Source organism: Coenobita brevimanus, chromosome 71, assembly GCF_032717465.1.
Source record: "Coenobita brevimanus isolate Jiangsu-jjx chromosome 71, ASM3271746v2, whole genome shotgun sequence".
Taxonomy (NCBI): domain Eukaryota; kingdom Metazoa; phylum Arthropoda; class Malacostraca; order Decapoda; family Coenobitidae; genus Coenobita; species Coenobita brevimanus.
In genome coordinates, this window is record NC_137024.1 from 34,364,227 (window position 1) to 34,386,723 (window position 22,497).

General features: G+C 41.3%; 1 protein-coding gene across 1 annotated transcript in view; it reads right to left on the reverse strand.

Moving 5' to 3' along the window:
• LOC145406742 (uncharacterized) overlaps positions 1–18,781 on the reverse strand; it is a 121,770-nt gene extending 102,989 nt beyond the window's left edge. The window contains exons 1-3 of the mRNA XM_080277839.1: positions 18,763–18,781; positions 18,068–18,279; positions 3,272–3,424 (exon numbers count right to left, since the gene is read on the reverse strand). Of these exons, the coding sequence (XP_080133965.1) occupies positions 3,272–3,424; positions 18,068–18,279; positions 18,763–18,781 (384 nt within the window). The remainder of the gene's footprint in view (positions 1–3,271; positions 3,425–18,067; positions 18,280–18,762) is intronic.
• Positions 18,782–22,497: the final 3,716 nt, after the last annotated feature.

Sequence of the window (22,497 nt, forward strand, 5' to 3'; positions counted from 1 at the left end):
GAATTTTTTTTTTTTTTTTTTTTTTTTTTTTTTCTGAATTAGCCATACTAGTCTCTCTTCTGCTGAGCTACAAGCTTTCATCATCAAAGGAGAGGTATAGTGACATCCTCGCTCCCCTCCTTTCCTGTGATGTCTTTCCTGGAGAAAAGTATATATATATATTTTTTATTTTTTTGCTTCACCAGTGTAAAAAGTGCACAACAGTGATGTGTGTAAATATTTTATGAGTGATGTTAGAAAATACTGTACACAAGTGATGTGTAAGGAGCTCATGAAAGTTCTGTGTGAAGACAGTGTGAGACAGGGACGTGTAATTAACTTGTGACATGTTAAAATAATTTGTGTGGCAGTGAGATGTATAGATTTTGTGACAGTGACATGTGTACATGGTAAATATAAATTCACTGATCTCTCCATTACCTTGCATAATTTGTAATGAACATGGAACACGATAACGGAATTGCATGATAACAAATACACAGAACCTGTGGGACTTATCCTAACTGGTACCAGGCACCTCAAATGCAAGCCCAAATTTTAAGACACTTTAAACCCACTAAATACTTATACAATGTTATGGTAAGTATCAGAAACACAGAAACTAATAGTTGGGTTTTAAAAAAGTGATTAAAAGGATAAGGAAAAACATGTGCCACAGAGAGATGAGATGGGCTTGAGATAAGGGGTTCTGAGAGGTGATTTAGAGGTCTCCATCACCTGGGATTAACTCCTTGAGTAGGGCTTCATTTTTGAATCCCTCAAAGTCATCAGAAACCACAGATACTACATCATTATTGCTGGCAGAAACCAGCTCTGGCGAGAGATGAGAATGTTTTTAGCCAAAAAATGTGCTATAATGGCAAGAATGCAGATATTTTTCACCTTGCAGTCATAACAGACACCGTTATAATCAAGTATGCTATATCCAGGGGATCACTGTAGTTATTTCTAGAAAAATAAGGCTTAGCTATAAGTGCCTCTAGAAAAATTAGCAATTTCTTCAGTAATTGCTTAGGTGTGGATAGGAAATTAGTGCCTGGTCATAAGTTTTTTTTATAGCCAGAAATAAGAATAAGCGTTATAGAAAAAAAAACCTATAGCATGATAAGCAATAAGCACACTAAGTCACAATTGTGGGGGAAAAAAAAAAAATGTGATTTTCATTCATAAGATTTATTACTCTCTGCACACCAACAGGCACAGTGTTACTCTGGAATGGCTGGAAAATGGGCAAACTAGTGAAGGACACACGTACAGAGGAATGAAACATACTTCACAGCTGGGGGAGTGTCTGAAGAGAGAGTGCGGCAGTGTGAGGGAGCAGTGCACAGGTGCCCGCTGAGGCTGCAGCCAACCAAGGGCACCCAAAGGCAGCCTCTTCATATAGCTAAAAGTTACCTCTTTCTCCTCCTCCTCCTCCATGTTACTTAACAACTCCACTTAGTGGCCTCAGGAAACTTGCATTGAAAAGAGGAAGGATTGTTGAGAATTTTGCTAGTTAGCTGATTGTTCATGGTGGTATGGCTGCTGAGATATGAGTTTGAGAAGATGAACATTTTAGCAAATATACCTGCATGATGTGGTGTGCTGCTTAAACCACCTGTAGAATGGGGTTAACCCGCCGCGTACCAGTGCCGTTTTAAAACAGTCTGACATAATGCCAATGCCAGTGCCAGTGCCATTTTAAAACGGTTTAAAATAAAAAACTTCACTGTGACCGCATTTTTCAAGATTCGAGGGTAAAAACTGGCAGGTATGTAAGGTAACTGTTCCTCTACCATCCCCCAGGCTGTCAAGGCCATACACTCACTCGCTCCCCCCCTCACACTCGCTCTGCCTCACTCTGCCTGTGTGCCTCACCCAATGCTGTACATAATGAAGGCATTTTGTAAATATTTTCATGTAAGTGTAAGTTGTAAATATTTTCTTGTAAGTGTAAGGACTATATAGTGAAGTCAAGTTGTAAATACCTTCTTGTAAGTGCCAGGACTGTAAATAATGAAGTCAGGTTGTACCTATCTTCAAGTAAGTGTAAGATAATGCATTCACAGTGAGAAAGATGTGCAAATTGTGATAGATGCCGAAGTAATAAGTGATCAGAAAACTGTACTGAACATTGCTATACCTTCCCAGCATAAACACCTGAGTATACCTTACATAGAAAACGGCTTTCTCTCATGTATGTGGTGAGTGTGAGAGAGCGGTTATACCTGTAAACGAGTATGCAGGACTCAATAAAGCATTTCTGAGCCTCGGTGAGCATTTTAATGGTGAAATTCATTGTTTCCACATCAAAATCTATCATTTTAGCCCAAAAAAAATAAATAAATAAAGGTCGAAAAATGGCCAGCACTGGGGTGACCCATAAGGCTAAAAATAGCCGGCACATGGCGGGTTAAACACAATGTGTCCAGGGAATAATCTTGCAGGTTTCTAACCAATGGTTCCCTCGTTTTTTTCAAAAAAAAAAAAAAAAAAAAAAAAAAAAAAAAAAAAAAGGCCAGCAGCTTTGTTGCTCGCAATATTAACCACCTGACCACTGCAGAAATAGTAATTTTCAATTTATGATGCCTTCTCCATTACAATCTCAGATTTAATAATATGGCCATATCTATCTAAGTCCACCAGTTTGAAACTACTTCCTTAAAATGAATCTAACAATCAGGAGATGGTCAGAATAAACTACAAAATGACATCAACATGGTAAAGGGTTTACTAGTAAGTGGTAACAGTAATAACAAATGCAGAACTTTTCCTCAGATGATGTACACAAGGTAAAAAAGGTATCAGGCGGGAGGGGTACAATGATATCAGAAATGATCAATATAGCTTATGTAGTGCTTGGAAAATTAACTGATCATTATCTGAATATGCATCCAGTAACAATATCAACCATAAATTGTCACATGAAACCTATCTGTGACATCTTATGCAGGCATGTTTGACAACAAAGGGGAAAAAAATCATCAAAAATTTCTAGAATCCATCGTCCATGGCGTCAAACTGTTTCAGGCCAAATGTGCACTGATACTTTTTTTTTACCTAGTGTACTTGGGTATTTTACTCTGGCTAAGACCAAAATATTTTGTTCAACTGAGGAAAATCCTTGCAGTCAGTGACTTCCAAAACAATTCTAGTAACACTTGCTCTGTGCTGGTATACACAGGTATTCCAGTATACACAGGTATTCCACTTAAGTCAGTGCAACATGATTTTGCTGAGCTGAGAGAAATCCTAGTAATTAAAATTATATGATGGTGGTAAGACTCACCTGAAGGGCAGCCCCATTGAGCTGTGGGCAGCTACACATATCCACATGAAGCAGATTTGAGTTGTTTCTGAAGACTGGCACAAGAGCAGAGTCACTCAGCCTCCTGCACCCAGCCACACAAAGCAACTGCAGCCCAACACAGTTCTCAACCATCTGGCAAGGTATCAGGCAATTATTATGGCAGTGAGCTATAGCACTCCAACTGCTTGTGACCAATTAAGGTTTAAAACTATGGGTGTTTGACATGACTGCTCACATAATGCCACTCAAAGACAGGCAGTTTATCAGTCCTATCTTATCCTCTTAGCTACAGACTAACTACTGGTACTTTGCATGAAATTTCAGCTAATGTTACAACACCCTGCTATGGTCAAGAGACACTATAGCACCAAAAATTTTTAAGACATCAGATGACTTCATTCAATTCACTGAAACTCCCTACAGTCAAAGAGTTCACTGGAAGGATTGAGTAGCTAGCTCTAAGTCCCCAGTCTCCTGATGTGGCAATGAAGGAATGACAAATATACCCTACACAGAGAGAAAAGATACCTGGCCACAATAAAATGTGGTCATTATCGTTCTCGCTTCAGCATCAGTAGCAATGTAAAATACATCTTACAAAAAATCCACCCTGTCTTTACTGTAATGCAGTTCCTTAACACAAAAACACATATAACTCATGTACTTCACTTGTGGTTTGGTGGGGACGCCCATCATCCACTCACTCAGTGTAGTGGTACAGTACTCTATTTTGGGTAACTCTACATTGCATGACAAGCCAAATTATTTACTCTGGATGATAACCTTATGACCAACCAACACATATTCCCTACACATCAACAGGTGGGTTAATGGAGGGTTAGTGCCCCTCCCAGGAAAACAACTAATTAAAAATACAAACAAGAAGCCTTGGATCGGGATGGACCAACAGTTGACAACCTAGGACAGGACAAAAGACATGGTATGGATTGCAAAATGTAATAAAAGGGGTGAGAATGATGAAATGAAAAAGAGAGAGATTGTCCAGGCGCCTGAGGGTGCAGAAGTGGACATATGTGGATTAACTGAGATCAAATGAAGAGGTGAGAGAATGAGAGCGTGGGAGTATGTATGGGGTATATGCGGTGGAGTAGGTGAGAATGGGAAGGCAAAGGAGGGTGTATGTATTTTTGTGTGCAAAAGATGGAGGAAGTATATAAGAGAGTATGGATCAGATGGTTCAAGGATTGTGTATGACTGAAAGTGGGAATACAAACGTGGGTGATTGTGGGTGTGCATGCTCCAACCCAAGATCATGCAAGCAGAGTGAAAGAATTCTGGGCAAATGTGGGCACATGCATGGAAAAGTTTGAGAGGAATGAGAGAGTGTTTTTGATTGGAGATATGAATGGGAAAGTAGGGAAAGTGAAGGTGGATGGAGTACTTAGTGAGTGGGGTGTGCCTGCAGAAGTGGAAGAGAATGGCAGTGCTCTAGTGGACATTTGTGCAGGAAGGAGGTTGGTGATGGCCAATACCCTCTTTAGGCACTAAATGATCCATAGGTATATGTGGTGAGTGATGAGGAGGGTGGATGGTGAACTGAATGAATGGAAGGTAATGAATGATTATGTGTGTGTGGATGACAGAATGAGATGGTGTGTACTGTAATGGATGCAAGAGCATACAGGGGTTGGGATAATGGGCTTTTTGACCACCATTTGGTGGTGGTGAAAGTCAAGGTTCAAGTACAATGGAGGAAAAGAAGGAGAGAGGGACAGAAGGTAGTCCATATGAGGAGGGTAGAAAGGTTGCAAGAGGATGGAAAAAAGGCAGAATATAAGAGAAAAGTGGAGGAATGACTATAAATATGATTTAGAGATGGGGAAGGTGGAAGGTGTGTTCAAGATATTCACAGAAGAAATCTGTGCAGCATGTGAGGTGGTGTGTAGGGTGTAGAAACACGAAAAGGGGTGCAAGGAACAGGATGGCGGAATGAAGAGGTGAAGCATGCAAGAAACGCATATAATGGAGAGGCATGGAAGATGTTGAGAGATGGAAGAATGAGTTATATGCAGTGAAGAAGAGAAAGGTGAAAAGATTAGTAAGAGAGAGAGTAAGAAGAAAGTAGATGAGGAATTCAGGAGGAATTTGGGGTGTACAGTGGAGAGAATGTAAGAAAATGTTCTGGAAGGAGATAAAGAGATTTAGACAGGGCGGTTAACAAGTTAGTTGGGGAGTGAAAAATAAAAACGGTAGACTGATATTGGGGAAGTGAGAAAAAGTGTGAAGATAGAGAAAACATTTTAATGAACTGTTAAACACAGAGAATGAAAGTAATGCAGGTATAAGTGGCTGTGGAATAGTTGGGAGAAGAAGGGTGGTGATAAAGGAGGAAGAGATCAGTAGAATGGATGTAGTAGAAGCAATGAAGAAAGGGAAAATGAGGAAAGCCCCAGGAACTGATGAAGTGTGTGGTGTAATGCTGAAGTATGGGGGAGAGATAATGGCAGAATGGATATGGAGGATGTGCAGATTGGCCTGGGAGGAAGACAGAGTCCCAGAGGATTGGAAGTCAGGTATAACTATTCACCTACACAGCGGAAAAGAGGAAAAAGAAGTGTATGGTATTCATAGGGGCATTCGTCTTCTTAGTGTAACAGGCAAAGTACTGTATATGCTAGGATACTTATTGACGGAGTCAGGGATATAATAGAGGAATTAGTCTGAGAAGAACAGGGAGGTTTTAGGAAGGGAAGAGGTTATGTAGATCTGATATTCATCCTTAGGTCCTTTGTGGAAAAGTTTCTAGAGAAGGGAAAGAAGTTGTATGCAGCCTTCATGGATTTGGAGAATGCATATGACGATGCGGACAGAAAAGGAATGTGGAAAATACAAAACATTTATGGAGCAAATGGTAAGTTGCAGTAGTAGTAGTTGTTCCCTAGGCAGTCTGGCTAAACAGCCCCGAGACCCTAAGGAAGGCCATGCCCAAGACCGGGCTTTCCCACAAAGCTCTCAAGGAGTGTATGTTGTGTTGTTGGTGTAGGTGATTGTGTACAATGCAGTCTCCTATAATGTGCTTAATAGTATGAGGTGCTGTGTTGCATCCTGGACAGGCATCAGTGATGGAGTCATCCAGGCTCTTCTGATAACTTAAGAGGGCTGGATGATGCTCACATCTCAACCTGGCCAGGTGGATCCTGTCCTCATGAGGGAGATAGGATTCAGAAGGGTGGATATCGGGAGGCTGTGCATGCAGCTGTGTGTTGTCTTTGAGTGACTGAATGGAGCGGCGAGTGATTTGAGTATGGATATGCTTGTGGAAGCTGATCTGAGGTGGGTGGTGGGGGAGGGGAGAGATGACAGTATTTGTGTATGATATTGTATGCTGGGTGTTGTTTTGATGTTCCTTGGCGTGTGTGGATGTGCTGCCATATAGTGTAGTGGATGTTGTGTGTTTGTGAAGGTTGCAGCAAGAATCTGGGTGCCTCTCATGTCTAGATGATCCTTGACTTTGAGGACTTTGGTTTCTTGATGTAGGTGGGCAGTGGATGTAGCAGCTGTGCAGCCTGTGATTATTTTTAGGGCCTTGTTCTGTATGGTCTGTAGAGTGTTGTAGAATGTTTTAGTGATGTTGGGAGCCCAAGCAGGGCTTGCATAATTCATCAATGAATGTATATATTGTTTGTATACTGTGGTGGTTGTTTCTTTGTTGTGTCCAAATGTTGTATGGACAAGTGACCTGAAGGCACTGAGTCTTGGTGTCAATTTATCTTTAATGTTTGTAATGCGTTGTTTAAATGACACTGATGTACTGTAGGTTACACCAAGGATTTTGTGTATGTGTGTGTGTGTGTGTGTGTGTGTGTGTGTGTGTGTGTGTGTGTGTGTGTGTGTGTGTGTGTGTGGTAGGGGAGTGTTGTTTATGGTGAGGTGTGGAATGTGACTGTGTTCTGCTGTCCAGTTTGTGAGAGGGGTCACTGTAGATTTGGCTGGGGCTATTTTGAGCCTGTTTGTGGTGACCCATTTATGTAATGTATTCAGGTAAGGTTGGAGGATGTGTGAGGCTGTGTTTGCGTTTTGGTGTGTACATGTAAAGGCTATGTCATCTGCATAGGAAGCTGTGTGTATCTGTGGTGTGTGCGGTGTGGGCATGTCGTGCACATATAGGTTAAAGAGTGTAGGGGACAAAACGGATCCTTGGGAGACTCCATTTGTGAAGTTTCTGATGTTCAAAGACTGACCACCAAATGTTACATGTGCACATCTGCCTGCTAAGTACAGTCGAACCTCAACTATCCGCAATCCAATAAACCAGAACTGACGCTAAACCGGACAGTTTAAGGAAAAAGTCCAAAGTCGATCAACTGGGGAAAATCCAGGACCTAACCGGCATTTCAAAATCACCACGCAACCATCCTGCCTGAATGTTTTCATTCCTTCGCTGCCAGAGCGCATCACCACAGTCCCCGCCATTGTTTTGACGGTTAACGGTGTAAACACTGCAATGGAGGGACTGTAAGAAAATGTTCTGGAAAGAGGTGAAGAGAGTAAGACAGGGTGAAAGTGAGGTTAGCAGGGGAGTGATTACTAGTGGAGAAGGGAGAAAAAGTGAGCAGATGGAGAACACTTTAACCCGCGGCGTCCCGTCAACGTTCTTTTACATCCACACGTTTTGTCACTGCCAATCCCATCGATGTACATAAACGCGAAAAAATGCAAGGTCCCTAATTTGCACAATTTTCAATTTTCGCGAGTCATTTTTGGTACGTATACACGTGACACCTTCCTCAACAAGATGCCAGGCAGAGACAATGCCTTACCCAGCATGACCTCCCCCCCCCCCTGCATTCCATTGTCTCAGCAATTCACTTGTTATCAGTGACCTGGCCAGTATAGCCATGTCATGCCACGGTACGAAATTCAGGGCCAGAGTGATTCCCCAATCAATGACAATGTGGAGGACAAACTTTACATAGCATTAGAGGAAGAAACAGTTAGAAATGATGATCAGGTAATGTGGCAAAAAAAGGTCAGGTATTAGTGAGTGAAACAATGCTTATAATGCCTATATTACTGCTTGAAAACCAATATAAAACCAATATACTCTTGTACTACATATAAATTCGTAACAGTAAATAAATAAATACCGTTTATGAGTGGTGTGAAATAGTTATCCTCCCATAGAACTTGTTTTCTTTGGTGCCAGCCTGATAGAAAACCCAGTAAGGTAAGGAGGCTCTCCTACCTGTAATGAGTATTTTAAACCTCAGGTGAGTGATTTCTCTATGAATTTTCGATGTTTCTCACCAGAAGCGAAGGTTTGAGCCAAAAAAATTTTTTTTCCTAAAATGGTCGGGATTTGGGGGAGTCAGTGGTGGAAAAGTGGTCAGGATGGGGCAGGTTAAGGAAGTGTTGAATAGAGGATGGAAGTAATGCGAGTATAAGTGGCTGGGAAATGGCTGGGAGAAGGAGGGAGGTGAGAAGACGGGAAGAAATCAGTAGGATAGAAGTTGTGGAAGCAATGAAGAAAGTTAAATTGGGGAAAGCCCCAGGAATTGATGGAGTGTGCGGTGAAATGCTGAAGCATGGGGGAGAGATAGTAGTAGAATGGACGTGGAAGATATGCAGATTGGCCTGGGAGGAAGGTAGAGTCCCGGAGGATTGAAAGTCAGGTATAATTATTCCCTTGTACAAAGGAAAAGGGGAAAAAGAAGTATGTGGTAATCATAGGGGCATTTGTCTTCTAGTATAATAGGAAAAGTGTATGGTAGGATACTTACTGACAGAGTTAGAGAAAGAACAGAGGAAATAGTTGGAGAAGAACAGGGAGGCTTTAGGAAGGGAAGAGGTTGTGTAGATCAGATATTCATTCTTAGATCTTTGGTGGAAAAGTTTCTTGAGAAGGGAAAGAAATTGTATGCGGCTTTCATGGGTTTGGAGAAAGCATATGACGGGGTGGATAGACAAGGACTGTGGAAATTATTAAAAATATATGGAGTAGATGGGAAGTTGTTGAATGCTGTGAAGAGTATGTATGATGGTGCTAAGGCTGCAGTGCGTGTGGATGGTGAACTAAGTGAATTTTTCTCTTTGAAAGTTGGGTTGAAACAGGGATGTTTCAGGTCTCCATGGTTGTTCAATCTGTACATGGATGGGGTAAAACAAGAGGTACAAGGTAGGGTAGTGGATGTTGGAGTGGCCCTGGTGAGAGAGGATAGTGTTTGGAAACTCCCTGTACTGTTGTTTGCAGATGATACTGTGTTGTTGAGTGAAGACGAAGGGGAGCTGCAAGGCTTGGTGGATGAGTTTGGGAGAGTGTGTAAGAAATGGAATCTAAAGGTGAATGTAGGGAAGAGTAAAGTGATGGTCTTTGAAAGAGGTGAGGTCAGTGAACGTACAGCGAGGTTGGATGGTGAGGAATTGGAAAATGTGAGTACATTTAAGTACTTGGGTAGTGTGATGAGCAAGGATGGAGGTTTGGAGGGTGAATTGCTTGAAAGGGTACAGCAGGGAAGAAAGGTTGCTGGTTCCTTGAAAGCAGTGATAAGAAACAGGGAAGTGAGCATGGAAGTGAAAAAGTTACTACATGACAGTATTGTGATACCAATTCTAACGTATGGACATGAAGCTTGGACGTTGTTGGAAGGACACAAGTCAAGAGTGAGAGCAGTGGAAATGAGTTATCTAAGAGAAGCCTGTGGAGTCACATGGAGAGACAGGCTGATGAATGAGGATATAAAGGAGTGTTGTGGTGTGGATGTGGATGTGATAGGAAGCGTTATGAGGAACACACTGAGGTAGTTTGGCCATGTGGAGAGGATGGAGGGTGAAAGACTGATGAAGAGAGTGTATGTGAATGAGGTGGAGAGGGGAAGAGGGAGGGGGAGGCTGAGGATGAGATGGAGGGATGGGGTGGAGAGGCATATGAGAGAGGGGGGTGTGAGTTGGGAGCAGGGCAGTGATATGGCAGGTGACAGAGCTACGTGGAGGCGATTTGTTTGTGGCCACCCCAAATGGGATTGAGGCATCTGGCAATAGATAGATAGATAGACCTTAAACTGGCTATCCTCTCTCCAAAAAACACCGATCTTGTCATTACATACCATACCCATTCCACAACACATCCCTGTTCTCCCCCCCATAAAAAGAACCATGGCTGCTGCTATACTGGGAATCAGTGCGGTGGTTTCTCGGGTGACCACCACCGGCAGGGCTGGGTTGTCTGCACAGGGCCCTCCCGGTCGTCATCAAGCGACTGTGCCACCTCCAGTGTTGCGGCGCCCTAAATCTGACCGTCAGTGCAGTAAAATTTTCTTTTGCAATATTAGGAGACTTCACTCCAACATCAACTCTGTTCAAAATTTCCTCCAGTTTGAATCCCCAGATCTGCTATTTTTGACAGAGACACAAGTAAGTTCCACCTCTGATTTAGCTAGATTTAATTTTCCTGGTTATATCTTGATTCAAAATTTCAGACCCAAAGGAGGCGTATGTTGCCTTGCTAAATTAGAAATTGCCCTCGAAGAGATTACTAAATTTAATTGTCCTTTTCTCAACTATTTCATATACAAATTAAATTCTTTTGGTAAAATTAAATATTTCTGTTGTGTTTATCATTCCCCTAATGCCCCTTCAGAGCCGAGTTTATTTGACTCTCTGTCTTCACAACTAAGTGTCCTCAACATTAATACTGCATCAGAAATTCCTATTCTGGGTGATTTTAAAGTCCATAATGTCGAATGGCTCACTTATTCACCCAGAACTGATGGCTCTGGTCTTGAATGTGAGCTATTTGCAGACTCATTTAATCTCACCCAATTAGTCAGTCAACCCACCCGTGTACCAGACAACCCCGATCAAAATCCCCACCTATTGGACTTGTTTCTAACAACCAATTTAGATAATTATAATGTCGAAGTGAAATCCCCCCTAAAGGTTGCTGGTTCCTTGAAAGCAGTGATAAGAAACAGGGAAGTGAGCATGGAAGTGAAAAAGTTACTACATGACAGTATTGTGATACCAACTCTAACGTACGGAAGTGAAGCTTGGACATTGTTGGAAGGACACAAGTCAAGAGTGAGAGCAGTGGAAATGAGTTATTTAAGAAGAGCCTGTGGAGTCACGTGGAGAGACAGGCTGACGAATGAGGATATAAAGGAGCGTTGTGGTGTGGATGTGGATGTGATAGGAAGCGTTATGAGGAACACACTGAGGTGGTTTGGCCATGTGGAGAGGATGGAGGGCGAAAGACTGACGAAGAGAGTGTATGTGAGTGAGGTGGAGGGGGGAAGAGGGAGGGGGAGGCCGAGGATGAGATGGAGGGATGGGGTGGAGAGGTATATGAGAGAGGGGGGTGTGAGTTGGGAGCAGGGCAGCGAAATGGCGGGGGACAGGGCGACTTGGAGGCGATTTGTTTGTGGCCACCCCAAACGGGATTGAGGCGTCTGGCAATAGAAAATAGAAATCCCCCCTCGGATCCTCTGAGCATTGCTGAGGAGGATTGTAAAATGCCACAGGAGGATTTGGATAGGATACATGATTGGAACCAGACGTGGGAAATGAAATTTCTATTTATCTATAGCCCGATGCCCTAATCCCGCAAAGGGTGGCCGCAGACAAAACGCCTCCAAGTTGCTCTGTCACCTACCATTTGAGTACCCTCCCCCTAACTAACCCCCCCCACCCTCATATACCTCTCAACTCCATCCCTCCACCTCATCCTCGGTCTACCCCTCCCTCTCCCTCCCTCCACCTCACCTATATACACCCTCTTTATCAGTCCTTCATTCTCCATTCTCTCCACAGGTCCAAACCACCTCAGTGCATTTCTCCTAATCTTCTCCATCACATCCACATCCACTCCACAACGTTCCTTCACTTCTTCATTCGTCAACCTGTCCCTCCACATGCTCCTCTCAAGTAACTCATTTCCACTGCTCTCACTCTTGACTTGTTCCCCTCTTGCAAGGTCCACACCTCGCTTCCATACGTCAGGGTAGGGATCACAATACTATCATGCAGTGACTTCTTAACTTCCATACTCACCTCCCTATTTTTCATCACTGCTTTCAGTGTACCAACAACCTTCCTTCCCTGCTGTACCCTTTCACGCACTTCATCCCCCAAAGTTCCATCCTTACTCATCACACTACCCAAGTACTTGAATGCACTCACATTCTCCATATCCTCACCATCCAACCTCACTGTACATTCTGTGACTTCATTCCTCTCAAACACCATAACTATACTTTTGTTTACATTAACTTTCAGCTTCCTCCTCCTACACACTGTCTCAAATTCATTCACCAAACCTTGCAGTTCCCATTCATCTTCACTCAACAATACTGAATCATCAGCAAACAGCAACACCGGAATCTTCCAAATCTCACCCTCATTCATTAGAGCCACCCCCACATCCACTGCCCTATCTTGCACCTCCTTTACAACCCCATCCATGTATATATTAAACAGCCATGGAGACATCACACAACCCTGTTTCAGTCCCACATTGAGATCAAAGAACTCACTCAGCTCACCATCCACTCGCACCGTAGCCCTAGCTCCTTCATACATACCCTTCACAGCACTCAACAATTTCCCCTCCATTCCACATATTCTTAATACCTTCCACATACCTTGTCTATCAATTCTATCATAAGCTTTCTCCAAGTCCATGAAGGCAGCATACACTTTCTTTCCCTTCTCTAGATACTTCTCCACTAAACATCTTAGAACAAATATCTGATCTACAGACCCTTTTCCCTTCCTAAATCCCCCTTGTTCTTCTCCAACTAGCTCCTGTCATATGCCTAACCTTATCAATGAGTATTCTACCATATACTGTATTTTACCAGTCACACTAAGAAGGCAAATACCCCTATGGTTACCACATACTTCTCTTTCCCTTTTTCCTTTGTATAAAGGAACAATTATACCTGATTTCCAGTCCTCTGGAACCCTTCCCTCTTCGCAAGCCAATCTACACAACTTCCATACCCACTCCACGACAATCTCACCCCCATACCTCAGCATTTCACCACACATTCCATCAATTCCTGGGGCCTTTCCCAACTTGATCTTCTTCATTGCTTCCACTACTTCCGCCCTACTGATCTCTTCCTCCCTCCTCTCATCTCTTCTTCTCCCAGTCATTCCCCAACCACTTATACTCACACTGCTCTCACTCTCTACGTTCAACAAATCCTCAAAGTGCTCCTTCCATCTCCTCAATTTCTCTCTCTTCTCCACCAGCAATCAATTATTCCTATCTTTCACTCCCCTACTATTTCCCCTTTCACACTGCCCTACTTTCTTTACCTCCTTCCAAAACAATTTCTTACTCTCCCTCCATTTCACACTCAGATTCCTCCCAAACTCTTCATCCACTTTCTTCTTACTCTCCTTCACCAGTCTCTTCACCTCCCTTCTCCTGCTCACATATACCTCTCTCTTCTCTCTCTCATTTTTTCCCCTACCTCTACTCACTAACCATTCACTATATGCCTTCTTCTTTTGTTCCACAGCACGTTCCACCTCATCATTCCATCATGCTGTCCCTTGCACACCCCTGTATCCAATGTAAAATATTGGAAATGGGTAAAAGTACCAGGAGGCCATCACTGAATTATTTGTTGAGTAATGAATTAATCACAAAAATGAGAGAAGAGAAAGATTTGGGAGTGCTGGTCCAAGATAGTTTGTCACCTGAAAAACACATTAACAAGATAGTTAGAGAGATGTATAAACTCTTGACTAACATAAGAGTAGCATTTCATTATATGGATGAGGAGATGATGAAAAAATTGATAGTGGTCATGATCTGCCCCAGGTTAGAATATGCAGCGGTAGTGTCGTCCCCACACAAAAAGAAAGATATAAACAAGATTGAGAGAATACGAAGAACAGCAACCAAAATGGCCCCCAGTCTGGCAGATCTGTCATACAGAGAGAGGCTGGAAAAGCTGGATTTGCCTTCCTTAGAGGAAAGGAGAAAGAGGGGCGACATGATTGCAGTGTTCAGGACCATGATGGGAGTAGATAAAATTGACTGAGAAGATCTGTTTTTATGGGATAAGAGAGCAACACGAGGACACGGAATGAAATTGAAAAAGTCAAGCTGCTTGAAGGATATCATGAAATATAGCTTTCCTTACATAAGTACAGACTTAGGGAATAGCCTGGACAAAGAGATCGTCCAGTCTAAAAACTTAAACGAGTTTAAAGCTAAATTTGACTTACTGAGAAACAGCGACGGGAACCCACGAGCATAGCACATTTCGTGTACATCACAATTAGGTGTATTCAAGTGGGGTTGGTGGAGGATTAGTGCCCCTCCCTGTAAAACAATTAACTCTAAGCCATTGGCCACCCTGTCTGGGATACATGGCGTCTGGCAATGAATGAATGAATGAATGAGGTAAATACATAAGTACCATACTTGGAACAACTTAGACGAAGAGGTGGTGCAGGAGAAAAACATTCATGTGTGTAAAGGTGGACTAGATAAATGTGGGTATGGAGACAGGACAACACGAGCATTGCTCAATTCCTGTATACTACAAATAGGTAAATACACCTACCACCCCCTCCTGCTCCGAACCTGTCGTGGTGACTAAATGGCACTATGACAGGGCAAACTGGGAGGGACTTCAAAATTTTCTCATGGATGTTCCTTGGACCTCCTTTTTCTCCCATGATGCAAATTCCACATTGGGCCACATACAGGATTTCATTAAAGTCGGCATGGAAACGTTCATTCCCCATCATAGTTACAGAAAAAGATGTAAGTCTCCTAAATGGTTTGACCACAATTGTGCTAGAGTAACAGAACATAAAACAACAGCCTATAACACTTATACATGTAAGGGTGCATGGTATGTAGGAGGACTGCTGGGCCTTGATAGCAGGCTGTGAAGCCTATGCCCAGAGTAAAAAAAAAAAAAAAAAAAAAAAAAAAAAAAAAAATACAAGGACCAAAACCAAAGAAGCCTTTAACTATTATAAAAATATCAGAAACCATGCCAAAACTATTATCAATCTTTCTTAATGAAACTTTCTACATAGACAAGCTAACAAACTACTAAACAATCCAAATGATAACAAAATATTCTGGTCAACCCTTAATTCATTCAAAACTAACTTCACTACCACCTCTTCCATTCCACCGTTACAGTCCCCCAATGGAAATCCAGTAAGTGACCCACGTGGAAAAGCCAACCTTCATGCTGACATTTTTTCAACAAACTCAACCCTAAATCCAGAAAATCATAATATTCCTGTCCTTGATTTGATTCCTCTCAAATACCTCCTTTCATGATTCACACCAGACACGTACAAGCCATATTACAGAATCTAACAGCACACAAAGCCACTGGTCCAGATGAAATTCCTTCAATAGTACTTAAAAAATTGCTCCTCAGTGCTGGCTCCTGTATTAGCAAAATTTTCCCGCTTATGCATCCATACCTCAATTTTTCCAGCCCCTTGGAAAGAAGCAAATATCCATCCTGTTCCTAAAAAGAGGGCAACTTCTGATCCATCAAACTATAGACCAATTGCAATAACTTCCATTCTCAGTAAAGTTTTTGAGACACTAATTAACAAACACATAGTAAAGCATCTAGAAATCAATAAATTGATCAATGATCGGCAGTATGGATTTACACAGGAATGTTCAACTGTAGATATTCTTTGTCTTCTTACCCATCAGATTAACAAAACAATAGACCAACATGGTGAAACACACACAGTAGCACTTGATATTTCAAAAACATTTGACAGAGTATGGCACCAGGCCTTATTGTCTAAGATGTCACACTATGACCTTGCATCAATGGTTCCTCTAATTTCTTCTTACCTTCATAGTAGAAAAATACGGGTCATGGTAGATGGAATTTATTCTCAGTTTCATTCCATAAATGATGCCGTACCTCAGGGATCAGTTTTGGTGCCAACCCTCTTTCTCATGCATATATGTGACCTCCTGTCACGCACAACCCAATACACTCTTATCCTGATGACTCAACCCTTCAGAGTTCTTTGACATTTAGTACCTCCTTTACACAATCTGATATTATAAATTCCCAAATAAACACAGCAATTTCTCTGAACCAGGACCTTTCTAATATTAATCTATTTATCTATTGCCAGACGCCATAATCCCAAATGGGGTGGCCATTTGACTCTGAGTTATTTCTTTTACAGGGAGGGGCACTAACCCTCCACCAACCCACTTGACACGTATGCAGCACGTATGGTTTGGTTATATGGTTACCACCCTGCATTGTAAATGGTTTCTTGGCTTTTACAGGAAACCATTTGGCTTGTCACTCAATGTAAAGCCACCTGTAACGGAAAGAAAAGCATTAAGTAGTGACAGGAAAGATGGGAGAAATAGGAAGAGAGGAGGGCAGGGACAGAAAAAGAATGATAAAGGCTAAGGAAGAAGTAGGCAGCACTACATCAAGTGAGTGGATGACGGTCGCCACCACCTCAATGGGGACAAAAAAATCTGGTCTCAGTTAATGCTCAGAAAACTAAATACATTAATTTCTCCAATAGAAAGAATCCCTCAGACTCACACATAATTTTAAACAATCTCAGTATTCCCATATCCACTACAATTGATATCCTAGGTGTCACTCTAAACCCCAATCTAAGCTGGACAGCTTATGTTAAATCCCTTGCTAAAAATGCCTCTAAAACACTGGGACTTACGTACAGAGTTTGTGAGTTCTTCACTCACGAGCAGATGGCCACAATATACAAAAGTCATGTGTGTTCTCAGATCGAATACTGTTCACCACTGTGGAGAGGATGTGGAGTGGTTGCAATGAGGCAGTTGGACAAAATTCAAAATAAAGCCATTAGATTAATCAATAATCCTGCCATAATGCAGGACCTTCCTCCATTATCAGTATGTAGAGATGTTGCTTCTTTAGCATTATTTTATCGATATTTTTAACGTAAGTGCTCTAACGAACTGGCTTCAATTGTACCTCCCTTTCACATTTTCTCCCGAAATACTCGGGCAGCTGGGAGCGCCCATGAACTCACACTCTCTCCCCCACAATGCAGAACTTCTGCTTATCAAAATTCATTTACCCCCAGAACTACTACTCTTTGGAATTGACTTCCTGGGAGTTGCTTCCCACATACATTTAATCCTCTTAATTTTAAATCCAACTGTTATAAGTATTTTATGAATGGAGGACGCCTTTAGGCACATGGACTTATTTGTTTTTCTTTGTTTTTCTTTACTCCATTCATTATATATATAAAAAAAAAAAATCCTGTCTCAAAAGTTTTTGGGTCTATTCTTAACAAAAAAATCACAACCTTCTTTCTGAAAACAAAGAACACAATGAGCCTGGCACTTGTGTCACAACTTGAAGGATGGAGGACCTTCATTATGGGCATAGTGGATCCCACACAACATTAAATCAACTTGCAAAACTCATGGTGAAAAATTCTTCCCCCTCCTCAGGAACAGTTGGGTCTCACAAACTTGACATGCAATTCTGAGTGATATATTGCACAAGCATAGATCGACATGAAAGTAACACCCCTACACCCTGCATGGGCACAAAAAGTTAGGAAGCTACTGAGAAGGGCAGGGATCCCAGGCATCTATAAGTTACTAAACTATACCACTGAAAAAATTGCCCGGGTCTGTCAGACCCACGTGTACCTGAGGAGGGTTAAAAAAAAAGTCTATAAATGTCACTCAGAATGAACTCAAGGCATTTTAAGAAATCCACAGTTACTGTACAAACTTACTTAGGTATGAAAGGTCCAGAGTAAATGACAACACACCTTAGAAAACTGTTCATCTGATATGTTGCTTTCATAAAAAATAAGCTTTTTACAGGAGGCCAGGTATGCGTCCATCATCTGGCGATATCTCTTGGACACACCCCGCAGTCGACACAGGTCCTTCACCGACAGCTGTGGCAAGATGTGATGGAAGATGACATCATCCCATGGCAGGTCAGTCAGGCCTATACCCACCACAGCCATTGCCACACCTGATTTATAAAGAAAATTAATAAGTACCACTATCTGATAAAAACAAACCTGAACCAGTACAGGATAAGTGCAGTTAATATTGTCAATCCTTGCTTGAACTAGTTTTCCTTAATTGTTGTTTTAGTATATTATAAAGCTATTCTGCCCCTATTTACAGGGCTTTTGTCAAGGTATGTTGCATTCTGCAACCGGATGCCATTCCTGATGTCAACTCCTGGCCTCATGTGAGACTGAACACTCAACTCTTCCATCAATATCATGTGCTCTAACCTTATGGACCTTGGTGGGTGACACACTACTGGTAGGGAATGGTCATTATCCCCATTTTTAAAACCTGTTCTTGAGTCAAAATATTGTTCTAGAAGTTCATGAGTCACTATAACGTTGTTTTAAATTCAGCAATATGTGATTTTAAAAGGTACTTATAAACCGCTCCCCTCAAATACAGCATTACTGTACTACAAACCATTTGTTTCACTTACATGCTTTGTCAAAACACATCTAATAGTTTTATCTCTAAAGTAATAGTATCACTTTATAATTACTGAAATGCAATATTGAAAAAATAATGATCATACAATTACTGGCACTAATGCAGCAAGTTAAAATATAATTTTCTGGATGTGTTTGAGGTTATCAAACATACCACCCTGGGAATGATCTGCTCTCCCACACACTCACAATTTCAGTCAATATTGTAACACAACACAATTCATCATTTCAACCCAAGGTCATCACACTAATTTCACACATGCTACCTACTTGGTGGTAGGTGGTAGTAACCATCATCCACTCACTCAATGTACTGCTGCCTACTTCTTCCTTCATCTTTATTGTTCTGTTTCAGTGTCTGTCCTCCTTGTTTCCTACTTTTCCCTTTCCTTCCTATCACTTTTATTACCGGTAGTCTTCTTTCCACTTCAGGTGGCCCTACACAGAGTGACAAGCTTAATGGTTTCCTGTAAACCAGGAAACCATTTACAATGCTGGGTGGTCAAGTGGAGTCTGCTATGGTGCCCCCTGTTAACTGGGTGGTTGGAAAGATGCTAATGTGGCATCCATCCACAAACACAATCTTCACACATATCCCCTGCAAGGCATTGTTGACCACAAAGGAACATCAGTTCAGTGCATGGGATGGCCCTGCAGAGGAAGTTGCTTCCCTGCGGTTGATGGTTTGCTTGGTCCCACAGATTGGGGGTTAATCAACAACAACAACAACAACAACAAACTGCTACGTACCTACAAACAGTTGCGGCTCCAATTTTGGGAAAACATCTGACAGTGAAGAAGTTCGTGAAAGTTATAACCGTTCCATCTTTTAAAATCTCTTCTGGACAGAATAAAACTACCGTACTATACTGTATTGTGCTGGTACAGCATAAGAAGTGTCAGGGGAATATCCATCTATCTAGCTACTGCCAGGTGCTTTAATCACATAAGGAATGGCCACAAACAAATCACTTCCAAATCACCCAGTCCCCTGCCATTTCACTGCCCTGCTCCCAGTTCAACCCCCCTCCTCATATACTTCTCTACTCCATCCCTCCATCTTATCCTTGGCCTCCCCCTCCCTCCCCCCCTCCACCTCACTCACATACACTCTCCTCATTACTCTTTTGCTCAGAGGAATATAAATGATAAAAATTTGTATTTCTTGTTTGTGACCAACTCTGACACTGGGTGACTGTTTCCAATGGTGTACCAATCTGGAAAAGTAAGTGTGTTGTGTCTTTGTGGAGGACTGATGGATGAATGTATGTCTGTAATAAGGCCTCCTCTGTGGCCCTCAGTTCTATTTAAGTGAATGTGTGGGCAATGTCTGATTTTGTGAGTCTGCTGTCTATGTCAGTTTTGTTTATTTTAGGAGTGCTATGCATATGTTTTGGTCATGAAGGAATTGTTCTAGCTACTGGGTATAACATTTTGTTTTGTTTTTAAAGGCTCCAACATGCTTGCATGCATCGGCCTTGGTCACCTAATGGCAGCTCTCCATGCTGCACGATCCATTGTAGCCTCCCTGTTCAGTCCCTTAACTCTGAAGTCACATTTAATGACCTCGTCCCATGTCTTTCTTGGTCTACTCCTCATAACCCCATCTCCAATATTAACACTTCTCACCTTCTGCACCCAATTATCATCCCCCATCCTCTCCACATGCCCAAACCATCTCAATCTACTCTCCTCATCACAACACCAATACACTCCAGTCCCATCCTACCTCTCAACTCTTCCGTCATAAACCCAGCCCCCCCAGACCCTGCACGCAAGGATGCACTACACATCCACCTAATCATTGTCATTTCTATACATCTGAGCCAGCGAATATCTTCCTCCTTTACTGCCCAGGTCTCACTACCATACAGCATTACACTCCTAACATAGGCTGCATATTTTTTTTTTTTTTTAAACATCAACATTTAGCTCTAGTATTTTTGTGCAGAAGAAGAGTGAGAGCAGTGGAAATGAGTTACCAGTACCTGAGAGAAGCATGTGGAGTGACATGGAGGAGCAGGTTGACAATGAAGTGAAAAAATGTCGTGGGGTGGATGTGACTGAGAAAATTAGGAGAACTACACTGAGGTGGTTTGGATATTTGGAGTGAATGGAGAATGAAAGACTGACTAAGAGGCAGGGTTGGCACCAAAGTGGTTAACCCAGTTTTACCTAACCAGGTTTTTTCAATAAAACCCACTTGAAAAAAACCTCTATTTTGCCCACTTTACTGTTTTTTTTTTTTTTAATAATGTGTTTAATAACAAATTAAGTTTTGATTAAATGGTTATATTTTTGCACACAATATCAGAAGTAAATAATATCTACTTAATCATATTCTGTTTCACTGGTTAGAAAAAACACAACATCGCCAAGTATTTATAATATACTATCTTGGATGCATAATCTTAGTGATTTAAAAAAAAGCTTAATACATTTCTCATCACCAACATAAGTAAAACATGCTCATTGCAAGTATGAATGTTGTGCTTTGATTTCTTTGAAACTATTCATAATACTTCTATTTTTCTAACAGCTTTTATAATAAATATCCTTTTCTTCTGAAATGATAATATTTTTGTGTCACAGTAAATTATGGTTCTTGTCATGTTAACCAATATAACAAAAGAACTTTTTTCTTTTTTCAAATAAAAATGCAATTCTTTGCTTCTGTGATACAATAAAAATGACACTTCACTTCTAAATGACTTACCAACATGAAATAATAATAATTTCTGAAAAATAATGACATTATTCCTTACTGCAATTTCAAAAAATCAGGTCAAAGTTTTCTACAACTTAGGAATATTTTTACATTGCTTTCCTTCTCAGCAGATTCAGTTTTTATACGTCCACATGTAATGTGGTGAATACAACCTTCACAGTCAGCACTACCCGTCTCTAATTTTGAAAGTTTAAAAATTAAGAGTAAAATTATTTTTGATAGATACAGTTTTTAGTTTTATTAAGGAATGGGGTAAATTTGTTACATGTATTTGTTACTGGAGTTAACTTATACTATATGTTGTCTCATTTCATTACCAAATATCAATAATTCTATAGAAATATAAACACTATCTATCTATCTACCTATAGCCCAACGCCCTAATCCCGCTATCATTACTGTTAAGATAATGTGTGAAATCACTTATGCAACAGAATTTTCAATAATACTTATTTAGAAGATTGAGAAATGCAAGTATATAATTACCAAAGACAGGAGAGTAGCAAGGCAAATGGCTCCTTCCCATACTATTGTGTAGTGTGGACTGATCTTTGCCAGCTCATGAGCTGTGCAGTGCTCTCAAGCCTCTTATGCTGAAGCATGTTTTGCTGTGTAGCAGGCAGCCCAAGGATAACAGCCAAACAGGTCAAAACATGACTGTGTTCATTTCCCTCATTCAAATAACTGTGTGAAAAATGATATTTTATTGGGCTATTCATATATACAGTATGTCCTTAAATTTAGGGAAAACTTTGAAAAAAAAAAAAAAAAAAAATTTTTGCCCAGGTTTTGGGGGTATTTTGTGGGAAAAAAAAAAAAAAAAAAAAAAAAAAAAAAAAAAAACAGGTGGGTTGGACTTTATCAAAAAAACTTACCCTGCTAAGAGGGTGTATGTAGGTGAAGTGGAGGGAGGGAGAGGGAGGGGGAGACTGAGGACGAGATGGAGGGATGGAGTTGAGAGGTAAAAGAGAGAGGGGGGAGTGAGTTGGGGAGAGGT